Genomic DNA, 27,053 nt, shown 5'->3' with positions numbered 1-27,053 from the left:
CCTGCTTGGCTTCAGACCCTTACATTCCAACTGTCTGTAGTCCAGGTGTAAGATAGTGGATCAAGAGGCGTGCAGGTGTGCACGCGTGCATGCACACACACACACACTTTTGAGCTACTTTCTAGAGCCCCTTTATAGACAGTGGAGATAACAGGTTCTTTAGCATATGATTCACCTGGATGTTGAAAATGGGTTAATGAATCCAACCCTGGAATTGTCCATTTCAATGTCTTAGTTATAAAAAAGTCTAGCTAAATAGTTTGCATATAAGTATTTACAGTTGGACAGCTATATCCTGCCATTTGTGCATCTGACCCATGACTTTAGGCCAAGATACGTGTGAATCAAAACCCATTTCAGGGGTTTGGCTCATGTGCACAAGTTATATGGCTGCAGGCCATACGTTCCATTTCGGTGCTTGGAGCTTGCAAAGGCAAGGTGCTGTAGAGCTTGGGGCTGGAGATTGTTTCCTTATGATTGTGTGACCTCTTAGTGCCCTGTATTTACATTCTAGGTAGTTACAGCAAATGTTAATTCTGAATACTTCATTTTGTTTCCAGTGTTTCTATTGTTGAGTTGGGTTGGGGTTTTTTTACTTGCTGTTTTTTGGGGTGGGAGGGAGTAGGTTTTTTTAGAGACACTTTAGGTAGCTCTGACTCATAGTCTCTTGATACCCTAGGTCAACCCTTTTCCCACAGAAGCAGTACTAATGGTGCCAATTGTTTGTTGTGGTGAAAGACAGTGTGTGTTGGGAACTAGCCAGAAATATGCCATTCCCTTTAGGTGCATGTTAACTTACAAGTGGACTTTTCAGAGTGAAGAAATTAGTAGATGAAGTCTTAGTTCTTGTATGGATGTCAACAGCAAACTAACCTATTTCCTGTGCTTTATTCAGCATTTTTGTGTGGGTAAAAAGAGGTTGTGTCTGTGAAGTGACAAAATCTCCTCTCTCTTTCCAGTGTGTTCCATCATCTTCAACAGTCAGGTTCTCTCCTGTCTGACAGAGAAGCGGGAGACATATAACAGTCAATACATTGTTGTGGGGTGGTTTATCTGTGTGATGGAACCTAGTGTAACTTTCCTGGGAAGATTGCACGTTCTTTATCTGCTGGAGTAGTGAGTCATAAAGTGACAAACACATGACTTCTCACCTTCTCTGCTTGGGTGGCTCAGTTAAACGTTATGAATCTATAATTAGACCCTTTGAAGCACTGAAGATGGAAGAGGAAGCATCTCAAGGTGGGAAGGAAGTTACTAGAATTGTTGTATTCGTTGATAGCCTAATCTGCTGAGATATGTCTTAACATCAAAACCAATCTACCTTTTTTAAAAATATGTTTTCATTAGGCATCAGAGTTGTGTCTGAAGTTGGGACTGACAATTTTTACTTAAAATTTGGCAGAGCAGCAGGCAGCTAAGATGCAAAGATCATGGTGTAAAATGAAGTATTTTTTTCTTCAACCAATAGAATAAGAATGTTGGATGTGAGGTGAAATTGCAAGACATGCAGACTCTGGAAGCTCCAGCCTCTCACGTAGACTGCTCTTCTCCTTCTACAGGTAAGGACGCAGAATAAGGCATGTGACAAGAAAATTGAGAAATTTTCTCAACAAAAGGAAAGATGAGAAGTTTCAGAGACAAACCTAAGGTGCTTTTGAAAGAGAAGCTTTGGGGTCAGAATCTAAAGATGTACAAGAGAGAGAACAGATGCACACAAGGTAGAAGAGAACATTCTGATGTGAGATGGATAGGATATATCAGAAGAGAGGAAATAAGTGGTTCCTAGGATGAGAAAGGGAGAAGAGTAACGAGAGTGTGTTTGTAGATGCAAAGGCTGATGTGTAAGACACAGAAGAGAATTAAGACAAGATGAAGAACTGGGTTCCTCTCTGCAAGCTACTAAGTTTCTCTTTGTGACTGGAATTACCACCACCATCCCTGCCCCCAGATTATATAATTAAAAAAAAAAACCAACCCAAAACAAAACGACCTCTTACCTAGTTCACCTGTCTCTTTGCCTCTTCATTCTTCTGTAGAGGTTAGTTATAGTGTAGACTTAGGTGATGCCAGCATGCAGCAAATGCAGGAGGTTTTGCATGTGCAGAGCTACTGGGGGTGCCTGGCTGCAATGCTCAAACTCTTTTTGTTTTGGTTTTGGTTTGGTTTGGGGCTTTTTTTTGTTTTCTCACCTTGGAAACCAGAGAAGCTCCAGTCCCATATATTGTCTCTCCACTTACCTACTGACTTTACATGCAACTCGTTATGCTGATGGTGACAAGTGTACCTTTTATCATTTTATCAGTAGGTGTGTCAGGAGAGCTGATGAACTCTGAAGTGCAAAAGCCTTTTGATGACACTTTGGTGCTCCCTGAGGTACAAATTTAGTCTGGAACTTATTTTCCTCTCAGCATTGTAAGCATCTGTGGATATGAAAACTTTAATTTAGCTTAAAAGCCCCATAGAGCTGGTTTTTTAACAACCCATAACTTAAAGTGGTTGTTGCAACACTGCAACAGACTTTAAGGGATAGCTCTCCTTTAATGGTTCCCCATAAATTGTTTCTGCCCTCCAAATTGATGAACAGACAGCCTTTACAACACAAGATGTTGACTTATTGGTGGGCTGCTGATCCATGCTTTCTGGGAAGGATTGTGACTGCTTTTCTTTTGTAATCTGTTTTTGGGGGTGGGAGGAATCCTTAAGATAGTTATTTGGAAAAAGCCGAGCACTTTGGTTCAGATGCTTTGTCTAATGCTTTCACTTTGGAGATGGACACAGACTGGAATATGGGCTTCTACACTGTCTCTTTGCCATGTTAAAGGGACAGGTGGAACAGGGGACAAAACCTCCTCATTCAAAGACTGTGGATAAGGATGCCAGGAAAATGTGGCTGGATAAGTACACTGGAGGGCTTGTGAGAATCACAGGAGAACTGAAACACTTCAGAATCATGCTATCTTGTAATCACAAGAGAATAGGAAATAAGGGAATAGGAAGTTACAGTTATAGTCTAATCCTAAAGCCAGAATCTTTTATGCTGCAACTTCAGAAACTGAAATGAGCAGAAATTACCTGAGTTGTCCTCCTGTTATTAGTGAGGCTACTATTTATTGCAATAGCCAGATCAAGAAATTTTATCCTTAAACTACAAAATGTGGAAAGCAGATACTTCCAAAAGTGACCCTTTCAGAGGATTCAAAGGAAAATTGAAACCTGTTATTTTCTTTTAGGTAAGAAGAGATGGCTTTCCCCATGGAAGTGACCAGTATATTGAGGAAGGCTGCCCGCCTGAAATTCTAGAATATCTTGCTGCAGAGAAACAGAAAGAGCTGTCAGTTTTGCTGCTGGAACTGAAAGAAGCCCAAGAAGAAATAACTTTTCTGAAAAGGCAGCTCAAGGGCCCAAGTGGCCAAACTTCTACAGGTAACCAAACAGGAGAAGCAGTTAACCAGCTGGAAGGTAATTCCCAGATACGGTTTCTTGAGAGGGAAGAGCAAAAGCCTTCAGATACACATAATGAGTTGGGCAGTAGCTCATTACTGAGCGAAATAGAAATGGAGCGAATTGGTGTGCTTCAGGAAAACAGAATCAGTCTTCAGGAAGTGCCCCAGTGGAGCACTTTCCCCTGCAGAGGGGAGATGGAGGCAATGCAAGAAGTCTCTACAGCAGATCCAGAGCCTGGCACCTCTCAGTCTCAAGAATTGATAAAGTTACAAAAACAAATTGCAGAACTGCAGATAATTCTGCAGAAATCAGAAGAATCCTATAAGAAAGATCTAGGAGAAAAAGGTGCAGAAATAAATAGGCTAAACCAGTTGGCTGAGGAATACAGAAAAAAAATAGAGGATTCTGACAGTGCGCTTTGTGTTTTGACTGAAGAACGAGATCAGCTCCTGTCTCAGATGAAGCAACTTTCTACCATAACAGAACTGAAAGAGCAAGTGAAGCAACTTGAGGAAAACTTAGCTCTTTCAGAAAAGCAGAGGCTGTCAGACAGTGAAAGCAGTCTTCTGAGAGAACAGGTCCAGAGCCTTAAAAATGAATTTAAATCCAAAGAGATAAAAATTGAAGCTTTGCAAAAAGACTTGGATGAAGCACAACTTCAGCTTTCTGACCAGGACACGCAACTAAAAGATTTGAGAAGCCAGATCGAGAAGAAGGAATGTGAAGTTCTTGATCTAGAACAACTTTTGAGGAAGAATACAGCTGAGATAGAAGAGCTTTCCCACAACGTAGCCTCAAAGGGACATGAAGCAGCAAGCCTAGAAAAGCTTGTTGCTGAACATGCCAGGTCCATAGAGAGCCTGCAACAAACCTTGCTGGAGAAAGACCAACAGATGACAGAAATCAGTGTCAGCATGTCTGAGAAAATGGTCCTGCTGAATGAAGAGAAATTTTCTCTAGGAAATGAGCTAAAGAATCTTAAAGAGCAAACAAGTATATTATTAAAAGCCCAGGAAGAAAAAGACCAAAACATAGAAGCAAAACATACATATTTGAAATGTGGAGCATCTGAGCAGCAGTATGAGACAGAGGCAGCATGTAAAGAAAGTGAGCTATTAGTAAATGAACTTGAACTTCTGAAAAAAGAAAACGAGCAAGTAAAGCGGAAGCTGCAAGCAGCACTTGTTAACAGGAAGGAGCTTCTGAAGAAGGTTAGCAAATTAGAGAATGAGTTAGTACAACTGAGAAGAGGACATGAACCAGAAACCTCAGTGGCTCAAGAAGCTGAAGGGAAAGAAAATAGGACAAGTGTGATAAGCAGAGAAGTGAATCTTGAAAACCAGCCCAATGAGGAGTATCTAATTCAGCTGCTTTCTGAAAAGGAATCTGAGTTGCAGAGCATCCGGAAGGACCTGCTGGAAAAAGAAGCTACTGAAGCACAATTGCAGGTAGTCATTGAGGAAATGAGGCAAAGCTTGCAAAGTAAGGTAAACATTGTTCCACTTAAAGATGAAATAACGGAGAGTCAGATAACTGCTGACAAAGTAACTGAAACCAATAAAAGCCCAAAAGATTATGAAAGAAATAGTTCAGCAGCTACAAATCTTGAAGAAAACCAAAAGTCTGTTCTGAAAGAGAGGATTTCAACTCTTGAACAAGAAAAACAACTTCTTCAAAAAAAACTTCAGGAAGCCCTGGTATCTCGCAAAGACACTATAAAAAAGGCTCAAGAAAAAGACAGGCATCACAGAGAACAGCTAAAACAGCAGAAAGATGATTACAACATCCTACAAGAACAATTTGATAAGCAAAGCAAAGAGAAGGAGAGCATCCAAGCTCAGCTCAGAAAACTCCAAGAACAGAAAGGATCAACAGAGAATGTTCTTGGGAATCAAGGTGGGTTGGATTCTTCACGCATGGAAGCAGAAAATACGATAAATAACAAGATTGTACAAGTTGCAGATGTTTCTGGGGAAGAGTTTAGGGAAAAACTTGAAAAATTACAGATGGCGAAAGAGGAATTGGAATATAATGTTAGCCATATGCAAAGTGAACTTGCTTGCAAATCAGAATTAGTCTTTCATTTGCAAGAGCACATAGCACAATTGTTTCTGGAGATAGAAGGGCTGAAGAGAACCTCTGACCAAGCTAAAGCTAAGGCAGAAAGCCTTCAGACAGAATTGGAGGAGAGTAAAGCCAAAATTTCTAGGGAGGACAGCCTGGAAGATCTGAAGAGAGTTATACACCAAAAGGATGAAGAAATGGAAATTCTTAATTTGCAGTTAAGGGAGAAAAGTGAAGCTCTCAATAATGTGCAGGCACAGTTGCTGGAAAAAGAGGATTCAGTCAAGAGACTATGTAGTCAGTTGGAAACTCAAGCTCAGGTACATGAGGAACAAAGCAAGCGACTACAAACAGAGTTGCTTGAAATTCAGGAGAAGCAAGATGACAGTGCAGAAGTGGCAAAACAGAAGAATCAAATGCAGAGAAAGTTGCAAGCTGCACTTATCTCTAGAAAAGAGGCACTAAAGGAGAACAAATCTCTAAAAGAGGAGCTGACTAATGCTAAAACTACTATTGAAAATCTTTGTGTCAAGTTGACAAATATGGAAAGCCAAATATGTGGCCATGTTAAAGAAACAGAAACTTTAACAGAAAAGTTAGCAGGCCTCACTGAAGAACGAGAAAAACTTATTGCAGAAGTTGATAAAGTACTTAAAGAAAATCAGAATCTTGACGGATGCTGTAAAAACCTGCAGTTTACTCTAGATAGAGTTGTTCTAGAGAAGGAGAAGACAGAGAAGGAGATGGAATCCTTGAAATGCTTTCAAGCCGCTGAGAGTTCTGAGTGGCATGAGAAATACAGGGAGCTTCAGAAAGAATATGAAACTCTCCTGCAGTCATATGAGAATGTGAGTAATGAGGCTGAGCGGATTCAGCGTGTTTTGGAAACTGTTAGGCAGGAAAAGCAGGAAATATTCAGTAAGCTGAAGAGTGTTGAAGCAAAAAAAGAGGAAACAGATAAGCAGCTACAGGAAGCTAGACAGGAAATTGATGGAATGAAGGAGAAAATGAGGAAATTTGCAAAATCAAAACAACAAAAGATCCTGGAACTAGAGGAGGAAAACGAGAAGCTTAGGGCAGATATGCATTTTACAGATGGAGAGCTACACAGGACTGCAGATGTCTTTACAAATACTAGCCTGAAAGAAGATGTGGAGAGCTCTAGGAGGGATTACCAGACTCTTTGTACTCAGCTTGAGACAGTAATGGCTGAAAAGGAGTCTCTTAATCAAGAGATCACAGACTTAAAGCGTCAGTTGCAGTTAACAGAATCTAAGCTGAAGGAAAGCAGAGAACTGGTAGACAAGTGTGTTGCTCAGAAGACAACAGGGGAAGAAACAAACCAGGCAGTTTCCACACCACCAGTGATGGAGAGGACTGAAAACCAAGTGGACATAAGTTTTAGACCAGAGTCGCTTGCTGCAGAGCTGGAACAAAAAGCATTTGAAGGTAGTAGCCCTCGTGAAGATCTTGGTACCTACATACAGCAGATAGCTGAGCTCACAGAGCGAATCACAGAACTAGAAGATAATAGGAGGGCATCAGAGCAACAGTTGGGTGATGTCCGCATATGTGTTGAGACTTTATCTGGTGAGAAAAGGGCTTTAGAGACCCAAATGGAAGAGAAGGTCCATGAATTGAATGCTCTTCAGGACACAATAGCAAAGATGGAACAAACGGTCCAAAAAACCAGAGATGACCTCATCAGGATGACAGAACTGAAGGACACACTAGAGGTTGAGAAGGATGATTTGGAAGAAAGGCTCATGAATCAGCTCGCAGAACTTAATGGGAGTATCGGAAACTATCAGCAAGATGCAAAAGACTTCCAGATCAAAAATGAGCAACTGCAACATGAGCTTGAGCGTTTGCGGAGAATGATGCATGAACTGGAGGAGGAGAAATGTCAGATGGCAAAGGAGAAAAGTAAAGCAAGTTCAGAAAACCAAAAGGAATTTGTAGAAAAGCTAAAATGCAGTTGGAGGGGAGACAGCAGCACACATGTAAAGGAGCTTCAGGAACTGCTGAAACAAAAACAGCAGGAGATTAAGCAGCTGCAGAAGGACTGTATTAGAAGCCAGGAAAAGAACAGTAGTTTAGAAAGAACTGTTAAAGCTCTGGAATTTCTGCAGAGTGAGTCTCAGAAGGAGGTAGAAGCAGCCAAAGAGACTTTAGCTAAAGCGGTTGAAGACACCAAGAAAGCCCAAGCAGAGCTTGCTCACTGCAGAGTAGTATTGGATGACACCCAGAGTGAGGCAGCACGGGTTCTAGCAGAGAGTGTCAAAGTGAAAGAAGAGTTGCAGGCAAACAAAGAGAATATTAAAATTCAAATTAAGAAAAAAGATGAGGACTTTGAGAGAAAACTGGAACAGGAAAAAGTCAAGCACTCAGAGGAAATTAAAAACATGGAAGAAAAGCTGGCGACTTTGCAGAGGGAAAAAGACTATATGGAAACAACTGTTGGGGATCTTCGAGATTCCTTGAAGACAAAGGATCAAGAAGCCAAGCAATTGAAAGGAAGCCTAAACAAAACACTAGCTCAGCTTGCAGCCTTCACCAGGAGCATGTCTTCCCTTCAAGATGACAGGGATAGAGTGATAGATGAATCAAAAACATGGGAGAAGAAATTCACTGAATCTATTCAAAAGAAGGAGGAAGAGATACGTTCAAAAGAGGAAACTTGTGTTGTGCTAAAGGACCAGATGAAGCAGATGACCATGCACATGGAAGAACTTCAGGCTCATATATCGAGGTAAAGAAGGTGATAATGACTCAGTTGGTATTCTTGTATTTCTTTCTGACAAGGCAGCATCCAGAGGTGAGGTAGGATTCCCCTCTCCTTTTGCAGTACACTAGAAAGAAATAATTTTGAGTATGTAAATATGCTAAATCTGGCATGTGGTTGGCAAAACTAACGAATGCCTAAGATGGAGAGCAGAATTAGTCTTCCTAATAAAGACATAAATATAAGCCTCATCTCCTGGATCACTTATGTTTGGATAGAAAAGAGGTTTGGAGTTATGTTGTAAGAGGTTACTATGTATTTGTTGTCTGCACAAGGATGCAGGGAGTTTAACACTGTAAAATATTCCTTCTTCTTATCATTACGGTACCTGTGTTAAATCTGTTCTCAGTGACAAGTGGTAGCCATCTGAGTACTGTCTAGAGTCTTTATTAATCTGAAATTTGAAATAGCTTATTTTGCATAGGGTTCTTGCATTCAGAGATTAAACTCGGCAGGTCAAGAGAGCATTAGGATACATTATTCCAGTTTAATCCCAAAATAGATTTTGAGGGAAAGATGGAGCTATGGAAACGTACCAAAATATACATCTATGAATCTCCAAAATTCAAAACCAAACTGCTCCTAAATTAGTAAAATTATTCTATAAAATTTGTGATCAGAATGCTATATCTTTGCATGTTGGAACATGAAATGAACATCAGGCAAATGAGAATAGCGATTTCATTGACTTTTTTTTTTGTTGTTAGCTACAGGGGATGAGAGAAATAATTATTTTAATGAAAACGAGGTGATAACATTCAATGTTTAACCTTCTCCACTTTTTCAATATTGACATAAAGATTTATCTCAATGGACAACTTTTAAAAAATATTTCCTCAGCACCACCCTGTCGTAGTTTAGCCCCAACCCGCAAATAAGCACCACATAGCCACTTCATAGAATCATAGAATCATTAAGGTTGGAAAAGACCCTTAAGATCATCGAGTCCAACCGCTAACCTATCTGCAGGATGGTGGAGAGAATCAGAAGGATAAAAGTGAGAAAACTCGTGGGTTGAGATAAAGACAGTTTAATAGGTAAAGCAAACCAGTAATAGTAATAACAATAATAATATAATGAAAAGGAGAAGCAAAAGCTGTGCGCGCAAGCAAAATAAAGCAAGGAATTCGTTGACAGCTTCCCATCGGCGCACGTGTTCAGCCATCTCCAGGAAAGCAGGGCTCCATCATGCGTAACGGTGACTTGGGAAGACAAACACCATCACTCTGAATGTTCCCCCTTCCTTCTTCTTCACCCAGCTTTATATACTGTTGTATGGTATGGAATACCCTTTGGACAGTTTGGATCAGCTGCCTTGGCTGTATCCCCTCCCGTCCCTGCTTCTTGTGCCCCTAGCAGAGCATGAGAAGCTGGAAAAGTCTTTGACTAGTATAGGCACTACTTAGGGACACTTAGCTGCTACTTAATAACAACTAAAACATCAATGTGCCATCAGCACTATTCTTATACCAAATCCAAAACACAGCACTACACCAGCTACAGTAAAGAAAATTAACTCTATCCCAGCCAAAACCAGCACACACCCCCTTCAAACAGTAGTGCAGTCAGAATTTTAAAAGATGCCTTGAATTTTAAATTGAGGGAAAACTAATTATCTGGATACGTCCAGCTTGCTTTCTTGAAGTAAAACTAGTTTTGTGGCTTTTCTATATATATTTTTATATATATTTATAGATATAGATATAGATATATAATCAGTGAAAACTATTACTGTGGTTTTGGATGCTGAGATACTTCATTAATTTGTGACTCACTTTCTCTTCTGTTTTCAGGCTGGAAGGCAACAAGAAAGACTGGGAGTCTGAATCCAGGAAGGAGATTCAGCATCATCAAAAGACATGTGAAATGTTGCAGGTGGAAAAAAAAGAGCTTTTGACTCAGCTTGAAGGGTCTCAGAAACTGTACAGCAAGTCTCAGAATGAACAGCAGAAACTGGAGTCAGAAATCAGCAGCCTGAGAAACCAGCTTGCTGGCTTACAGAATTCCTTCACCAAATGTGAACTGGTCAGAGAAGAGCTGGGGAGTATGGTCAAGCAACAAGAGACCAGTATCCAGAATTTTAAATTTAGCTGTGAACAACTTGAGGCTGATCTGCAAGCTTCCAGGGACCTAACAAATAAGCTGCATGAAGAAACTAGTGCCAAGGATCAAAAGATCATTAGTTTGCTGTCTGCCAAGGAAGAAGCAGTTATGGCTGCTCTATCTGAATTACAGCAGCAACATTCTGAAGAGATGAAAGAGTTGAAGAATAGACTAAGTAAGGAGGAAGAAGATAAAAAAGCCTTGGAAAATGAGAAGAACAAATTTCTTGACGAACTTGATTGTCTCACTGAAAAGATGAAGACAAGCAGAGAAGAAAGTAAGCACCAGAAGGCACAACTGGACTCCTTCACCAAGTCCATGTCGTCTTTGCAAGACGACAGAGACCGCATACTGAGAGACTACAAGCAACTTGAGGAACGTCATCTTGTTATAATCTTGGAAAAAGACCAGCTAATTCAAGAGGCTGCTGCTGAAAACAATAAGCTCAGGGAAGAAATCAGAAGTTTTCATAGCCAGATGGATGACCTCAACTCTGAGAATGCCAAGCTGAATGCAGAGTTGGTACGGTATAGAGAAGACCTGAACCAAGTTATTTCAATAAAGGACTCCCAACAAAAACAGCTTCTCAAAACACAGCTTCAGCGGATCCAAACTCTGGAAAAGGAGAAGGCAATCATAGAAACACAGCTGAAAGAGTACGAGCATAGTCAGGATGATCTCAGGAAGTGCACAGAAGCCTTGAGAGAAGATAAAGTCAGTATGTCTCAAGAGATTGTAACCCTTATGTCCTCTCTGTCTCAGATGCAGAGTGAGATGACAGCATTACGTGACAGGGGTCCTATCATGGAGTGTCAAGCACAGCTGAAGGCCCGAGAGGATGAGGCACAGGAACTGAGCCATAAGCTTTCCCTCTCCCAGAAAAGGATAACGGAACTTGAGGGGGAACTGGTATGTGTTCAAAGGGATGCAGCCAAGAGAGTGGGAGAAGCTGAGGACAGGCTTCAAAAGGAATTGAAGCACCTACATCATGATGCAGGGATAATGAGGAATGAAACAGAAACAGCAGAAGAGAGAGTAGCAGAGTTGGCACGTGACTTGATGGAAATGGAACAGAAATTTCTTGCTGTTACAGATGAAAACAAAGATCTCAGAGCTCAAATTCAGTCTTTTGGGAAGTCCATGAGCTCTCTTCAGGATAGCTGGGACCAGGCCAATGAAGAGCTTCATGTTTTGAAACAGAAATACTCTGCAGACTTAGAGGAACAAAAGGGTCTAGTGCAGAATCTTCAGAAACAGATGGTTCAGCTACAAGAGGAGCAACATTCCACTGCCAGGGACAGAGATACAGTGAGGTCTGAGCTGACAGAACTGCAGAAGGCCACTGATGAAAGAGGTCTCCTGGCCCAGATTGAGGAACTTGATCAGAAGCTCAGAGCCAAAGATGATGAGCTTCTCCGTTTGTCTTCAGAACTGGAAAGCTCTTCCAACCAAGTCAAATCTTTCTCCAAGGCTATGGGAAGCCTGCAGAATGAGCGAGACCGTCTGCTGAACGAATTGGGCAAAATGCGTAAGATTGAAGAAGTGAAGCAACAAGCAGAAGGGATCAGTTCCACCACTCCTTCAGAAGTGCAGAGTCTCAAGAAGGCACTGTCCTCCTTGCAGAATGACAGAGACAGAGTAGTAAGTCCTTGTTCTCTCTTCCTGCTCTTGCTTAAAGCCTTGAAAGGAGATTTGGATCTTCAGAACTTAAAATTCAGCACACATAGATCTGATATTTGCAGTGTGAAACATAGATCATTGTCTTCACAGAATCACAGAATAGTTGAGGCTGGAAGGGACTTTTGGAGGTCTCCTAGTCCAACCCCCCTGCTCAAACAAGGTCAGCTGGAATAGGTTGCCCAAGAGTGTCCAGTCAGATCTTTAATATCTCCATTGGTGGGTATTCCACAACTTCTCTGGGCAACCTTCTTTTTTCATGTATCTGGAAATGGTTTCCAGAATTAGTTGCTCCATCACCTTCCCAGGGATGAAGATGAGGCTGACTAGCCTGCAGTTCTCCAGTTACTCCTCCTTGCAGGTAGGAATGACATTCGCTTTTCTTCCAGTCTTCAGGAATCTCTCCCAGTCACCATGACCTTTCAGAGGTAATTGAGTTGCCTCCCAAAGACCTTAGCACTTGTGGGCACACTCCATCAGATCCCATGGATTTTGTATGTGCCATCTACGTTATCTTCTCTGACATATGGAAGCTGTGATTTCATTGTTAAATTTGCAGGGTGGTTTCTCTTGTTAGCTTCATTTAAAATACGGAACCATAGAAATAAGGTACAGGTTCCCTGTTAACATGCTTAGTCCATATCTGTGGAAGCTCATGCATTTGATTTGTCTTAGATTACTAGAAGAGACTAAAGACTTGGGTCTGTTTCTCCTCTTGGCAGCTGATTGTCAAGAGAAGTACAAGGCATCACAGCTTCATTTCAACATCCTTGCTTGCATCCTTAATGTGTCTTTGTATAGTCTCTGGTGCAACGCAGCTTAGCAAGTTTCAGAGTTCTAGTTGCTGATCAGATAAGACTTTTACAATCATTTTCCACCATCACTTTGTCTTAGTTTCCCTTCTGTTAATTCACAACAGACTTTTGATACTGTCTTAAACACATCTCCTTCTTGTCCATTTTACATCTCAGTTATTTGTAGATTTATGTGTCCTCTACTGCTGTTTTGTTGAACTTGCATATCTGTGTAGTGCTTCTAATACTAAGATATATCCTCAGTAGAGGGTACTTCCCTGTCTCCAGACTCAGTCGTGTCATCTTGTCTTCAAAAACTGATTGCAGTGATGGATGTGTAATGACAACTTATTTCTAATTCCAGTCTGAGTAGACTGTCAAAAGGATTTTAGTTACTTAGTTCACTGGTTTACAGTAAATACCAGCTTCAGGAGTTATTCTTAACCAGCTCCTTCTGTCTCTCTTTGTCTTCCTCTGAATAAGGGAATTAATATGGTAGTCCAGGGTCTTTCTGTTAATGTATGTCAAATCTTCATGGAAGGTCTCAAAACTCACTGCTCTCACTAACAGTAGAATTCTCTGAGGTTTTTTTTCTGAGCAGTTTTTAGTAGACTGCTGTAATCACTGATTCAATTTCTAGTTTCTCTGTCATCTGAATGACTGGTTTTTGTCCTCCAGATGCTACAGTAAGAAATGCTTTTAAACACTTACAAATAATAAACCTAGCTGCTTGCTCAGTTGTCACACACTCTGATATTTCCCTTTGATTAAAGGTAAGAGAGCTGAAGAATCTGCAGCAGCAATACATACTAGTTGGGGTAGAATCAGCTGAAAATTCTCGCCTAAAAGCACAACTGCAGGAATATCAGCAAGACGCAGATAAACAGCACCGTCTCCAAGAAGAGATGAAGCAAGAAAGTATTTTCTACCAGCAGGAGCTCCAGCAGCTTAGGTGAGAATTGTCTGTCTTCTCACTGCCTTAGAGATGCAAATATGCTTTCATTCAAAGAGCAATTGTGGGCAGAAGGCAAAGAAAGCATTGAGAACCTCAGCCTTACCTGTGTCAGCTGTCACTAAATCACTTTGCCCTGTTCAGGAGTGGGCACACGTTTCCCTTGTTCAGCTTTTGCTTCAGACTTAGGGTGAAGGATAACAGCCCTACATATTGAAAGGAAATGCCTATGTGAAATAGATCAATGACCTTTTAATTTCTATGTCCTTCATCCAGTGGTGGCCAATATCATCTGTTTGAGTGGAAACATAGGCTGTTTCTTGTATTGAAGCTTATGTATATAATTACAGAACTCTCCATTCCAAGCTGATGATGAACACCCTTTATTATCCCACTAATATGATTGTTTAGAAAATATTCATTTTCTATGACTGTCTATTACTTTCACTTGCTTTATGTCTTCTGTTTTTAAAAAAAAATGTAATTCAAGTCTAGTAAATTTTCATCTCCAACTGGACTAAAACTAGTCATACAAATATGCTCTGTTCTAAAATGGAGAAGAAAACCTTTCACGTACTTCAGAGATCCATCTAAGAATGACTGAACCCTAGAGCAAAAGGAGTGGGATTTTTTTATGGAAAGATGTATGATTATCTTTGTCCAAAGTGATATAACAACCTGTAGTGCTCCTTCCCCTTCCCACTGCTCCCAATCTGACCCTCAAACTAACAACTTCAGATCTTGTAAAGTTTGAAACAGCTTAGAAATTGTATTTATCTCCTGATAAAATAAAAGGAGATTTATTTCCTGTCTAGCTTTTACAAGGTAAATGATGCTAAAGCCTCAAGTCTGCATGTTGGGATCAATGCTATGGTTCTGGTGCATATTTGACTGAGGCAGTGATAATGTTATGATGTCAAGTGGCGTTGTCAATGACTTGCTTGACAAAACTCTCTTGTACAGCAAGATCAAAACAATGTCCAGGAATACCAAAAGTGTGAGCATTGAACAATCGGCAGTGTTGAGCCAAATATAGAATACTTCCTTAAACCTGCTTTTAAGGTTCCTGTACTTAAGTGGGTTGTTTTGGTTTGGTTTAGTTATAAAACTTCTTTTCTGGCATGGGGTAATGATAGGAAATAGAATCATCCTCAGCTTATTCTGAGCTAGATACCTGAATATCGTAAGTCATACTGGTAACTTCCTGGTAATTTTCTTTGTGTCATACTGGGCAGACAAGAGAAAAGTACCTGGGAAAGGCAGAACAGCAGCATAAAGGAGCAGTACCTGATGGTCATAGCAGAAAAAGACAAGCAACTGAGCCATTTACAAAGGATTGTGCAAGAAATGAGATTGCCCCTCAGCAAGTCTCAAATTGTAGAAGAGCAGTACCAAACGAAGGTGGGTGAAAATACACAGATTCTTTATGGCATGGAAATGTGAGGCTTGAAATTCAGCTGAAGTAGGATGTGTTGCTTGTATTCAGCTTGTACAGACTGCACTATCAGATTTTGTTGTGTGGCCTCCAAGGGCTATACCAGCAATGTAACTTGGATCACTGAAAATTTTTACAAAACTCTGGCATACCCTTATGTGCTCTTCCCTTAGTTCACGGTTCCTAATGTTTCAAGAAAAAGAGTAAAAGAGGCAGGGTTTCCTAGGCAGCTTAGGTCCTTCTAAGCAGTATGGAAGGTCTCAGGTGTTTCTTTCTGTCTGTTTTAGAACTGCCTCTTGCACTGTGTTTGAATCTAAGATCTTCTGGTTTAGTTCTCCTTTTAACGTCACATTCCAATTTTTAAGCTTTCTATTGAATTTTTATTGCTGTTTTTATCATGACAGGGATCTATGATCCTGTCTCAAGCACAGAGAGGCTGAGGATTGAACATTGCACTTTCTGCCTTCTTTCCCCCGTATCACAGTCCTAGAAGTGGAATATGTTGAGTAGGTTTGCGTGGTCTAGGGAAGGACGCTTGCCTGCTGCATGTACAATACCATTACATTATGAGCAAAGAAAGAACTCTCCTGACCACATCTATAATGTTCCAATGAGAAGCTTTTATGTCAGTGGAGGAGGGAGGAAATCTCCCTTTATCACTTTGACACACACGTACATATAGGCAAAGAAAAACTAGAATAACGCGTGTGTGATGCTTTCCAGGAGAATGCTACAGTGCTAACCTTTAAGTCTGTGTTGAATGAGAGCAGTGTGGAGATTGCTTTGGGTTTTTGTTTGTTTTTCTTGTTCTTATTCATATGCTCTTTTTTTTGCTTCCTGTATTGTAGACAGCTTCAAGACAACATTTGAGAAGGACCCATCGTACGTGCAAGTTCAGTGATCTTTCCAAATTGTTTGGATTTTCAGATGGCTTTTAGGATATTTCTGTTTATTCCTCATTTGCTGTTTTGCTTGAGCAGACCAAGTTAAAGGCCTAGGAATAATGTTGGGCTTTGACCTTGGAATACTAAACAGAAAGGACTAGTATGTGCGTTGTCACATGTGCAGTATATTTTTCATTTTTCTTTCCCTGGCAGATTTCTTCAGAAGTTCTGAGAGGGGAGTTTTCAGGCCTAGAAACAGAGACAAAACATCTCCAGGCCCAGCTAAGTGACAGCCTGAAAGAACTGCACCAAAAAGAGCTCAGAATTCAGCAGTTAAACAGCAAGGTACCGATTATATCTTACACTTGCCTGCAGAGTCTGGGATGAGGGTAGGCTTGAAAATAGGGCTCAGGGAGCAGGAATGAATCATTCTGTTCTTGTGAGCATTTATTGAAGTAACACAAAATCAGAAACGTTAGTTGAAAGAGACTTCTAGAGATGATCTGGTACGTCATTCTGCTGCTCAAAGCTGCACTGTCACTAACATTAGATCAGGTCAGCCATGACTTTGCCTAGCTGAGTGGTGAAAGACTAGAGATTCCAGAACGTCTCTGGACCTTTTCACAATGCTACTCTGCTCTACATTTTTAATGCAACTGTTTTTCTTAATGTCTAGTCTGACTCTTCCAAGCCACAGTGTGTGGCTATGGACCCTTATTACATTCTCTGCCACTATCAGAAAGAGTTTAGTTCTGTCTACTTTAAGATATTTCATGATATCTTAAAGGGAGTAATAAATTAAGTACCCAAGTAAGCAAATTTAAATTAATAATAAAATCACTTTAAACAAATTTGAAGTAATACTTAAGTCTGCTAAAGTAAATTAAGCACCCAACACTACCATGCCTCCTAAACCATGCCCTGAAGCATCACGTCTATGTGTTTTTTGAACACCTCCAGGGATGGTGACTCTACCACCCCTCTGGGCAGCCTGTTCCAATGCTTGACCACACTTTCAGAAAGACATTTTCCCTAATATCCAATCTAAACTCCCCCTAATGCAACTTGAGGCCATTTCCTCTTGTCCTATCGCTCGTTACTTGGGAGAAGAGACCAACACCCGCTTCGCTACAACCTCCTTTCAGGTAGTTGTAGAGAGCGATAAGGTCTCCCCTCGGCCTCCTCTTCTCCAGTCTAAACAACCCCAGTTCCCTCAACCTCTCCTCATAAGACTTGTTCTCCAGACCCTTCACCAGCTTCACTGCCCTTCTCTGGACATGCTCCAGCACGTCAAAGCCCTTCTTGAAGTGAGGGGCCCAAAACTGAACACAGGATTCGAGGTGCAGCCTCACCAGTGCCGAGTACAGGGGCACGATCACTGTCCTGCTCCTGCTGGCCACATTATTGCTGATACAAGCCAGGATGCTGTTGGCCTCCTTGGCCACCTGGCCACACTGCTAGCTCATGCTCAGCCAGCTGTCAACCAACACCCCCAGGTCCTTTTCCGCCAGGCAGCTTTCCAGCCACTCTTCCCCAAGCCTGTAGCATTGCATGGGGTTGTTGTGACCCAAGTGCAGGACCCGGCACTTGGCCTTGTTGAACCTCACACAATTGACGTCAGCCCATTGATCCCGCCTGTCCAGGTCCCTCTGCAGAGCCTTCCTACCCTCGAGCAGATCAACACTCCCACCCAGTTTGGTGTCATCTGCAGACTTACTGAGGGCGCACTCAATCCCCTCATCCAGATCATTGATAAAGATGTTAAACAAGACTGGCCCCAAAACTGAGTCCTGGGGAACACTGCTGCCAATTGGATTTAACTCCTTTCACCACGACCCTCTGGGCTCAGCCATCCAGCCAGTTTTTTACCCAGCAAAGAGTACACCCGTCCAAGCCATGAGCAGCCAGTTTCTTCAGGAGAATGCTGTGGGAGACAGTGTCAAAGGCTTTGCTAAAGTCCAGCTAGATAACATGCACAGCCTTTCCCTCATCCACCAGGTGGGTCACCTGGTCATAGAAGGAGATCAGGTTGGTCAGGCAGGACCTGCCTTTCATGAAGCCATGCTGGCTGGGCCTGATCCCCTGGTTGTCCTGCACTTGCCTGGTAAGCTCACTCAAGATGTATTGCTCCATAACCTTCCCCGGTACTGAGGTCAGGCTGACAGGCCCGTAGTCCTCCGGATCCTCCTTCTGGCCCTTCTTGTAGATGGGCATCACATTGGCATGCCTCCAGTCAACTGGGACCTCCCCAGCTGAAAATGAGTTATTTAAAACCAGTCCCAGTATTCCAGGTGCAGACTTATTGGTATCAGGCAGAGCAGGTAATAACTTCCCTCAAACCACTGGCCTTGCTTCTCCTAATGTAGCTCAGTAGACACTTTGCCTTGTTCACAATGAAAATGTACTCTTGGCTTGTATTCAGCTATGCATCTGCTACAACCCCCTGGTCCTTTACAGCAGAGCTGTTGCCTCGGCAGTCTCTATCCATCCTATAGTGATGCATGGGTTTTGCCTCAGATGTAGAAGTCTACACTTCTCCTTATTGAACTTGAGATTTCTGTTGGCCCAATACTAAAGTTTCTCAGGGTCTCTCCAGACTGAAGTTTTGGTCTTTGTCTTGTCAGCCACTTCCCAAAATTCAATATCGGCTGCAAATTTGCTGATGCTAGACTCTATGTCGTAACTTAGATTGCTGTCAAGTTGAGCAATATGTGCTGCAGGTAGGGCCCAGGAGTATTTTGCTCATTGCTGTCTGTCAAGCCATTGTCAAGCCTTTGAATCCAGTGGTCCAGCCAATTTTGACTGTGTAGCAGTTCATTTGTCTGTTTCATAGCTCCTTAGTTTCCAAATGTGAAAACTGTGGGTGATGATGTTAAAAGCTGTGTGTACTGAAGCTGGCTGGGATGGAGAGGTAATTTTCTTCATAGCAGCCCCTAGGGTGCTGTGTTATATATTTGTGACTAAAGCAGTGTTGATAACACAGGAGTGTATTAGCTATTGCTGAACAATGCTTGCACAGCACTAAGGCCTTCTCCATTTCTCACTCTGGTCTCCCTGCAGTCAGTAGGCTGGAGGTGGGCAAGAGCCTGGGAGAGGTCACAACTGGGACAGTGGACCTGAATGGACAGAGGGATATTCCAGGCCATATATAGATCACATTCAGGAGGATCAGTGACAGTAGTGTCTGAATCAATAACTTTTCTGACACTAAATTTTTGTGCCCTTTCTCTAAAGTAACCAGAGTGAGAAAGGAGGAGGGAGGAGGGAAGAGGACAGAGGAGGAGAGGGACAGAGGAGGAAAGAAAGAGGGGAGAGGGAGGACAGACTGGGGGGGAAGGGGGGGGGTGCAGGGAGAGAGAGGGAGACCAGGCAAAAGGACCAGAGAGAAAGACACGTGAAGAAAGTTGTTTCCAGGTTCCATTTCTATTGTCTGGAGTTCTTTCTAGCCTCCTGCTTTCTAGATTTCTGAAAGGAGTCCCTCCTTTAGAAGGACTGGTGATCTTCAGTGCTGCCTGCGATCTTGAAAAAGTTTATGTATTTCAGTGCAGAATCACAAGCAGTCTGATTCCCACATTGAAATGGAAGACTCAGAATTTAGCAGTCTTTAGAAAGAGAGTAGCATTCAAGAAGATAGCAAGAATATAAAATCATAATTTATTGATATTTCTAAAAGGTTTAGGTCAATCTCATTACTTCAGAAATCTTCTTTTGGAAGCGTGTTATTCTGTACGTCATGTTGACGTTTGGGACTCCTGTTCTGGAAACTTTAGCCACAAGCTACTGTAGGAGATTATCACTGGTCTTTGGACCTCAGTAATGCGCAGTTTGGCAGTTCCCATGTTCTCAATAGAATTCTTACCCTTAGTTACAGAGAGAACAGTTTTGCTTTCACAAAAATATGAGTTCTGTACTTAGCAGTTGTGTTCTCTTCTCAGCTCTCTCAGGTCTTTGAGGAGAAAAACGCCCTCTCCCTCCAGCTACGTGGTAGCAGTCGGAACATCTGTGAGAGCCATCAGCATTACAATGAGGTTCTGAACCGCTGCTTGGTGCTTGAGAGGCAGCTCCAGGAGCTGCAGTCTGCAGACAAGGACACGGTAAGGGTGGTGGTCTTGGCGCAAGGGAGGGAAAAGCTTATTGCAGATGGCTCCACTAACTGTGCAGCATTGTAGCTACTTTCTACCCTCTTCATTCAGTGCTATCTGCCATAGATTCATGCTTTCTTTCAGGAGTTGTTAGCAACAGATGCTGCTCCAGGAGCACCCCAAGAAAAGAATGAGCCTCAGAGAGGCAGTTACATACCAGAACTGCAGGAGCTGCAGCTGAGGTAAAGAAAGCGTGAGAAAACAGGTGGGGATGTGGTGTGGATGTCAGTCCTGATGGAGGCCTTTGGGCTAGTGATGAGCCTATTTCTATTACTCTTTGTCAGAGTGTTGGAAAAACTCAGTTCCATGCTAGGACCATGTGAAAGTGGAGGAACTGTTATATGCACTTGACAGGTGTCGTTAGTTAACTCTTTGGGTAGAACTTCAAAAAATTAAGAGACAACATGCAGCAGCAATTCCAGTTGACCATCGCCAGCCAAAGTAGCACCTTTGATGGGCTGGGTCCTCAGTAACTGCTTAAATATATCAATGGTCCTGGTCTCAAGGCTGTTAGCCTGAGAGTGTCTGGAATTGAGACCTAGCACGTGATTCCTTGTAACCTTCTGGAACTAAGGTAGAGCACATGATTCCTGATACCCTTTCAAAATAATTTTCCAAAGGTGGGGCCATGGATGACAGAGCTAAGGAACTCCTTCCTGATGTGACACAGAGGCTTCAAGAGATTTATCTTCTCTCCTGCTTTCCAAATAATTTACATATATTAACATAAGATATCTAAGTCTGCTGTGTGACGTGGAAGGGAATTGGAGTCTGTTCACATATTGCATCAATGAATACAATAGAAACAGAATAGCCCATGAATTCGCCCTTTTTTGGCATATACTTGGTTATTTTCTGACAGGTTGTCCGAAACAGAACATTTACACAGCAGCACAAAGCAGGATCTGAGGTATTTAGAGGAGCAGCTGGAAGAAGAACGGGACCGTCGTCTTGCTGTAGAGGAGGCACTCTCTGCAGCACAGGATCACATCAGGAGGTGAGGGAGCTTGAGCAAACAAGCAGTATCACCATAAAAGTATGGTGATCCTAGCTCTGTGTTCATCTGTACTTCATTACATCCTTCTGCCAAATGTCACTGGGGGCATAGAAACAACTATACCAGGTCTGTCACAGAATCACAGAATGGTTGAGGTTGGAAGGGACCTCTGGTCATCTGGTCCAATACCCCTGCTCAAGCAGGTCTACCTAGAGCCAGTTGCCCAAGACCATGTCCAGATGGCTTTTGAATACCTCCAAGGATGAAGACTTCACAACCTCCCTGGGCAGCCTGTGCCAGTGCTCAGTCACCCTTACAGTAAAAGAAGTGTTGACTGATGTTCAGGCTATCCTTCAATTGTAGACAAAGATAGAATGAGACAACTGACTAGACATTAAGACAAATTCTGACTAGAAATGAGATGCCAGCTTTCTCAGTGAGTTAAATTAACTATTGGAAAATATAATTTGGAGACTGGGAATTGGATGAAGGCAGAAGAGTAGTTTTCATCCTTCCAGGGGATTTGTCTCCTCAGTAAGCACCTGTCTGTTAATGGGCAAAACAGTCTTGACTTGAAAAATGTCATTCAATTTTAATGTATTGCCAATTCACGTAAATTTAATTAGAGGGAAAGCACTTCTCTGCCTTCCCCAGGCTCAACTTCAGTCTAGACTCCTCTCCTCCTCCCTTCCCAGTATCCAGTCCCATTGTTTGCACATTACACTCAGTCCCTTTGGTGAGGCAAAGGGCAGCATAGGAGGCTGGGGTCAGTATGTAGTGATTTCTCTTTGCTGCTCGTTGTTTCTTACTCATTTCCTCCTTCCCCTAGCAGCCACCAACCTTTGTTAAATATGTTTGAGCAGGCGCACCATATGCTTCTTTTGTTGTAGTTTTGGCACACAGTGGGGCATCATCCATTGCCAGGCCAGCTAGAACCAGCTGCGACTGGTACAGGGCACTTCGTGGCCTCCTGCCACACAGCTCTCCCTTGCAACTCCCTGTTACTAAAACCTTGCCATTTATACCTAATACACTGTGTTTCTCAGGTTACTTCACAGGTGCCCTTACAGTAAGCAGAGAAAAGTAGGCTGACCTAGACTAGATACTATGATTAGGATGCAGTGAGTCACATGTTAGAAATTACCTTTTCTTCTCATTGACTATAAAAGTGGCGTTCATCATGTCACTTGATTGTGCTGTGCTGGTAGTTAAAATAAACTTCAGTATTGGAGTCTTTTACATGAAAACAATTACTTTCTTCTGACACACATGCTGATTCAGCCAAAAACTTATGGTCTGTGTGGAAGAATTCTGGATGAAGTTTCCTGGTAATTGCTACACAACTGAGACAGCTGTAGCCCCTTATATCATTAAAGTCTATGAAAGCATCTTACAACTAATTTCACTTCACTAACTAATGCTAGCCCGAGGATTTGACAGTGCTGCTTCTGCATTTCATTCTTCAAAAATATCTTATCAGTCTTGAATGTCTGTTACTAGAAAATTAGGTTAGTAAGAACCAGCACTTCTGGGACCAGATCTAGCTTCCAAAATAATTTCATAGACTTTAACATATACAGTTAAATCTTCTGCCCTGACTTCTTTCAAGTCTTACACTATAAAATTTCACTTGAAAGCCTCCATGTAGAACACAGAGACCTCAGTTAAGTTAGAGAGTTTGGAATTCCTGAAAGGCAAAAGGAACAGAAGGGCACCAAAAAAATAATGAGATTTGAAGTAATGAGCTATAAATTAGTTAAGAAAGGACTCCACTGCCTGCAGCTGAATTGTCCTCTCTACCTGAAAGGAATGGTAATCTCCTCTCTGACTGTGGCTATGACTGGGCACAGGGAGTGGCTAGCACTGAGCACGTATAACTTGGTTAGAGAGCACAATATGCCTACTCCGTTATGGTTTCACCAGCCTCCTGGTAGAGGAAGGAGGACTGCTGCTAGTTGAATCACCCAGTCCTGCTCAGCTTGAGCTCAGGAGGCACTACAGTTTTACAGATGAAACCAGTTCTTGTCAACTGAGTCCATGGCTTGCTTGCAATGGTTGATAACTTTTTGAAGAAATACCTCCTTTCCTAAGCTTGTCTGCAGTGTTGGTTTGGGGCATCATAAGAAACTGAATTTAATTTCATGTTTTTTGCGGCAGGTTGCAGTCAAGTGAGTGGACATCTTCCTTAAGTGCTAGCATTGATATGACTCCAGGTCATGAGCATTCCTTGCTGATTGACTCCATGGATAACAATTTCAGCAAAGTAAGAATTTCATTCACAGCTGTCAATGATGGAAGCCCTGGCTGATGCCAGAAAATGTGAACCAAATACTGTGAACCTGTAGCAGCTAAATCCTTCTGAAAGCACATTTAAATATCTTTGGGTTTGTGTAAGTTTCTGCTCTTGTCTTCCTCTGTTTTCCATGCCAAAAGCCACATATTGTTCTGATTGTGGCTCTGCTACAGTCTGCATAAACAGACTAAATTTCAGAGGTCACTAAAATGTAGGCCAGCATTGCCTGTGTCTAAAATGAAGTCCCAGATTCCTGTGGAATATTCAGGGCCTCAGTGGTGAGCAAACAGACAATGTCTGTGAAAACAGTGTGCAGTCTCATGCATAAGTATATGTGTTACTGGCCCTAGCATCTGTGATGTCTGGAGAGTATGCCCTTCTGTTTAGCAATGATCTCAGCTTTTCCTCACTCATCATCTTTTAAACCTGTGTCAGTAAGGCTGGAAGCTGAATTAGAGAGCTGCTTTTTTACTGTACTGAATGACAGCCTGGCAGTCACCTGTCCCGTTTTCCTAGGGATGAAGCCCTGCTGAAGAGTTTGCCCTCTGGTCTCTTCAAGACTTGGGGGTGGTGCTCTCGAGAGCAGCATCAGCAGAATTATGGCAAAAGCCATAACTGGATGCTACTCTGTGCTCATGCTTGGGGTTTGTTAGTAGAATAGACATTTTTTTCTTTCTAGTGGATCTTTGCCAGTAGATGTTACATTGTCTGAGGACTCCTGGAAGAGCCACTGTAGAGTAAGGTCACTCTACAGCAACTTGTTTGACAGCTTCAGAAGTCCTTTCAGCTGCAAGTGTGAAAGAATGCAACAGATAAATAATTTTCTTCTTCTAGGGCAGAGACTGAATCAGGATTCCTAGTAGCTTGAGGCTGTAATGGAAAATTACCATTTATCCATTTGTTTACACTTCACTTGGAAGGGCTAGAAATTCATAGGGACCAAATGTTAGAGGAATATGTTCTGCATTCTGTTACCCTTTCTCAAGCAGAATTGGAGGGAGCTGGTTCATGAGAAACCTGCAGAACACAGGGGAAGGGGAAATATTTCACTGAGGGTTAGCTCTAGACATCAAATCTGGCAGTTGAATGGGTTTGGGACGGTTCATGCTCATTGGCTTAAACAAACTTATCTTCATGGCCTGGAGAGCTCTGGGTGAAGGTAGCTGCGGACTTATCCATTCCTGATACTGACTGGTCTCTCTTTTACTCTTCCAGACTCGGAATATCCTTGGATTACGACGCCTGTTACGCTCTCTCTTCCATTCCCGGACCCACTTGCCTCTGCTAGTGGGCATGTATCTGCTTGCTCTCCATATCCTGCTCTTCCTGTGCTTTACAGGCCACCTATGAAGAGGAGTAACAGCCTTTTCTTGAGCCACAGCCCTCTGTAATCTCTGGGCCTGCATTCCCTATTGACAGGGTTGCACTTCACCCAGCTGCCTTCTTTTTTCCAAATCAGCCCCTAAGGAGCAGCTGCACCAAGCAACTTGCAACTGGGTTGCTTGCTGCCTGAGTATACAGCAGACAGTGCTGACACTTGGGATCTGTTTCCAGGACATCTGCCATTCCTTTGGTGTTTTTAAATGAGTGGTACATTTTCTGAGCCAGGGTCCTCACACTACAAGCTTCAAGGACAGCACTGTTCCTGTACCTGGAGGTAGCATCACTCATTTTATTATTGTGCTATGGCAGGAATAAGAAAAATATTCTTGAGTTGCTGCAGTATTTCAAAACTGCTAGGAACTGCAGGATCTTTCCCCTCTTAGACTGAATCAGTGAGTTGGCTTGGGGAAACTGTGTAGCTAGATATAAGAAAGAGGAGCTTTTTCCCTTTCTTCCATCCCTTAGATTTGCTGTGGCTCAGTGCTGTTTGAAATGCATATCCTAAGGAAGTTGTGGACACTTCAAGGAACATGAATTCAAAATCATGTTTCCTGCTCAGTTGCACTTTCTGTTGAAGAAAGGCCAAAATTAGTATATCTAGACCTGCTGAGCATTCCATTTAAAAACAGTCCTATGTCTGCCCTGACAAGCCTGTAAAATGATGTCAGTAACTTAGTTATTGAAAAGCAATATGAAACAAACTTTTTAGATCTAAGTTGATAACCATGCTGTTTATAGCACGCACCTGGTACGATGGAAGATTCTTGCATACCTCTTGAAATGAGAGCAGCCATGCTCCTGCATTCTTGTCCACTCAACCCTTGTCGCAAGATGAAACCTGTCCAGGCTGTGCTGAAGCGTTCCATAATGTGCTATGTGGGCTCAAATCAAAGGCAGACGCTCCAGAAATAAACTGTCTCCCCTATGCTAAGGAAGGAACTAGAATTCTGAAACCTTCTGGCATCTCTGCTTTAGGAAAAGCCTGTTGTAGAAAGCTAGTGCTGGTCATTGGACTTGTTTGAATCTAAAGCAAACTGACAAAAACAGACTTGACCTTATAGGATATATGGAAAGCTGTGTTTTCTAAAGAAATCCTGAATATGTCCTGGAATTGAGACTGCCCTCTTCCAGTGGGAGAATGCTGGATGCAAAGAAGATAGTTCTAGTCGAGTTCCCTGTGAGAGACCAAGTGGTCATTCTGTTCATGAGTACTTGCCAGAAGGATTGTATCTGCCTCTTGTTAAGAGTATTAACAGTCACATTTTTCCCATGGGAAAGAGGTAGTTCTTTTGATATTGCTAGTAAACAAAGATTATCTAGCCAGTGAAAAAAGCTTGTTTGAGGATGGATTGATTTCACCATAGTAGCTAAAATAACTGGATCTCTGGCAGGTCCAGAACATCAGCACTATATATCCATTTGTGTACTACCCTTGATTATCTCTGTGGACTTCCCCAACTATATAAAATTCAGTGACCAAATACTTTGCCTATAGCTTCCTGGGGCATGTGCTCCTGTATATATAATAAAGATTATTTTTCAGATGGAATTTGTGTAATGTCATCACGTAAATGTCAGAGGTCTCTTGAGGGTATAGCGCTGCTGTATCATACCTTTTACAGGACCACCATGGGACTGTAAGTCACTTTTGTGTACACATGTGTGTTGATTGCAGAAGCTCTGTTTCTTCATGTTATTTGAATGCTTATGGAGATGACCTTTTTCCCCTCTCTCAGCCTTTTTCAGCTTTTGCTGCAATGACAAAAGACGGAAATAGCAATTTAATAGTGAAAGCAATTCCAATAAAATAAGATCTGCTTGGGTTTACTTTTCTTTGCATTTAGGCACATTTGACTGAACACTGCACCCTGTTGGAATTGTGCAACCCCAGGAAAGACGCAGGAGTTAGCAACAGCAAGCTGGAAGACTTGACGTTAGGAAGCATTTCTTTACCGAGAGGGAGGTCAAACACTGGAAGAGGCTTCCTGGAGAGGTGGTTGATGCCCCAAGCCTGCCAGTGTTTAAGACACATTTGGTCAATGCCCTTCATAACATGCTTTAACTTTTGGTCAGCCCCAAAGTGGTCAGGTGTTTGGACTA

The 27,053-nt window shown here is 42.2% G+C and overlaps 1 protein-coding gene across 4 annotated transcripts in view; it reads left to right on the top strand.

Moving 5' to 3' along the window:
- GOLGB1 (golgin B1) overlaps positions 1–26,502 on the top strand; it is a 51,641-nt gene extending 25,139 nt beyond the window's left edge. For 2 of the 4 annotated variants that reach the window (XM_075081846.1, XM_075081845.1), the window contains exons 13-24: positions 1,469–1,559; positions 2,306–2,373; positions 3,231–8,260; positions 10,087–12,037; positions 13,641–13,819; positions 15,055–15,220; positions 16,352–16,483; positions 20,074–20,232; positions 20,365–20,462; positions 21,143–21,277; positions 23,435–23,540; positions 24,786–26,502. In XM_075081846.1, coding sequence (XP_074937947.1) covers positions 1,469–1,559; positions 2,306–2,373; positions 3,231–8,260; positions 10,087–12,037; positions 13,641–13,819; positions 15,055–15,220; positions 16,352–16,483; positions 20,074–20,232; positions 20,365–20,462; positions 21,143–21,277; positions 23,435–23,540; positions 24,786–24,920 — 8,250 coding nt within the window. In that variant the 3' untranslated portion in view covers positions 24,921–26,502. Of the gene's footprint in view, positions 1–1,468; positions 1,560–2,302; positions 2,374–3,230; positions 8,261–10,086; positions 12,038–13,640; positions 13,820–15,054; positions 15,221–16,351; positions 16,484–20,073; positions 20,233–20,364; positions 20,463–21,142; positions 21,278–23,434; positions 23,541–24,785 lie in introns of all 4 variants that reach the window. The other 2 variants (XM_075081844.1, XM_075081843.1) reach the window with 1 other exon arrangement.
- Positions 26,503–27,053: the final 551 nt, after the last annotated feature.

Source organism: Phalacrocorax aristotelis, chromosome 1 (genome assembly GCF_949628215.1).
Source record: "Phalacrocorax aristotelis chromosome 1, bGulAri2.1, whole genome shotgun sequence".
Classification (NCBI taxonomy): Eukaryota; Metazoa; Chordata; class Aves; order Suliformes; family Phalacrocoracidae; genus Phalacrocorax; species Phalacrocorax aristotelis.
Note: the sequence above shows the minus strand (reverse complement) of the source record. Positions and strands in the feature narration are given on the sequence as shown.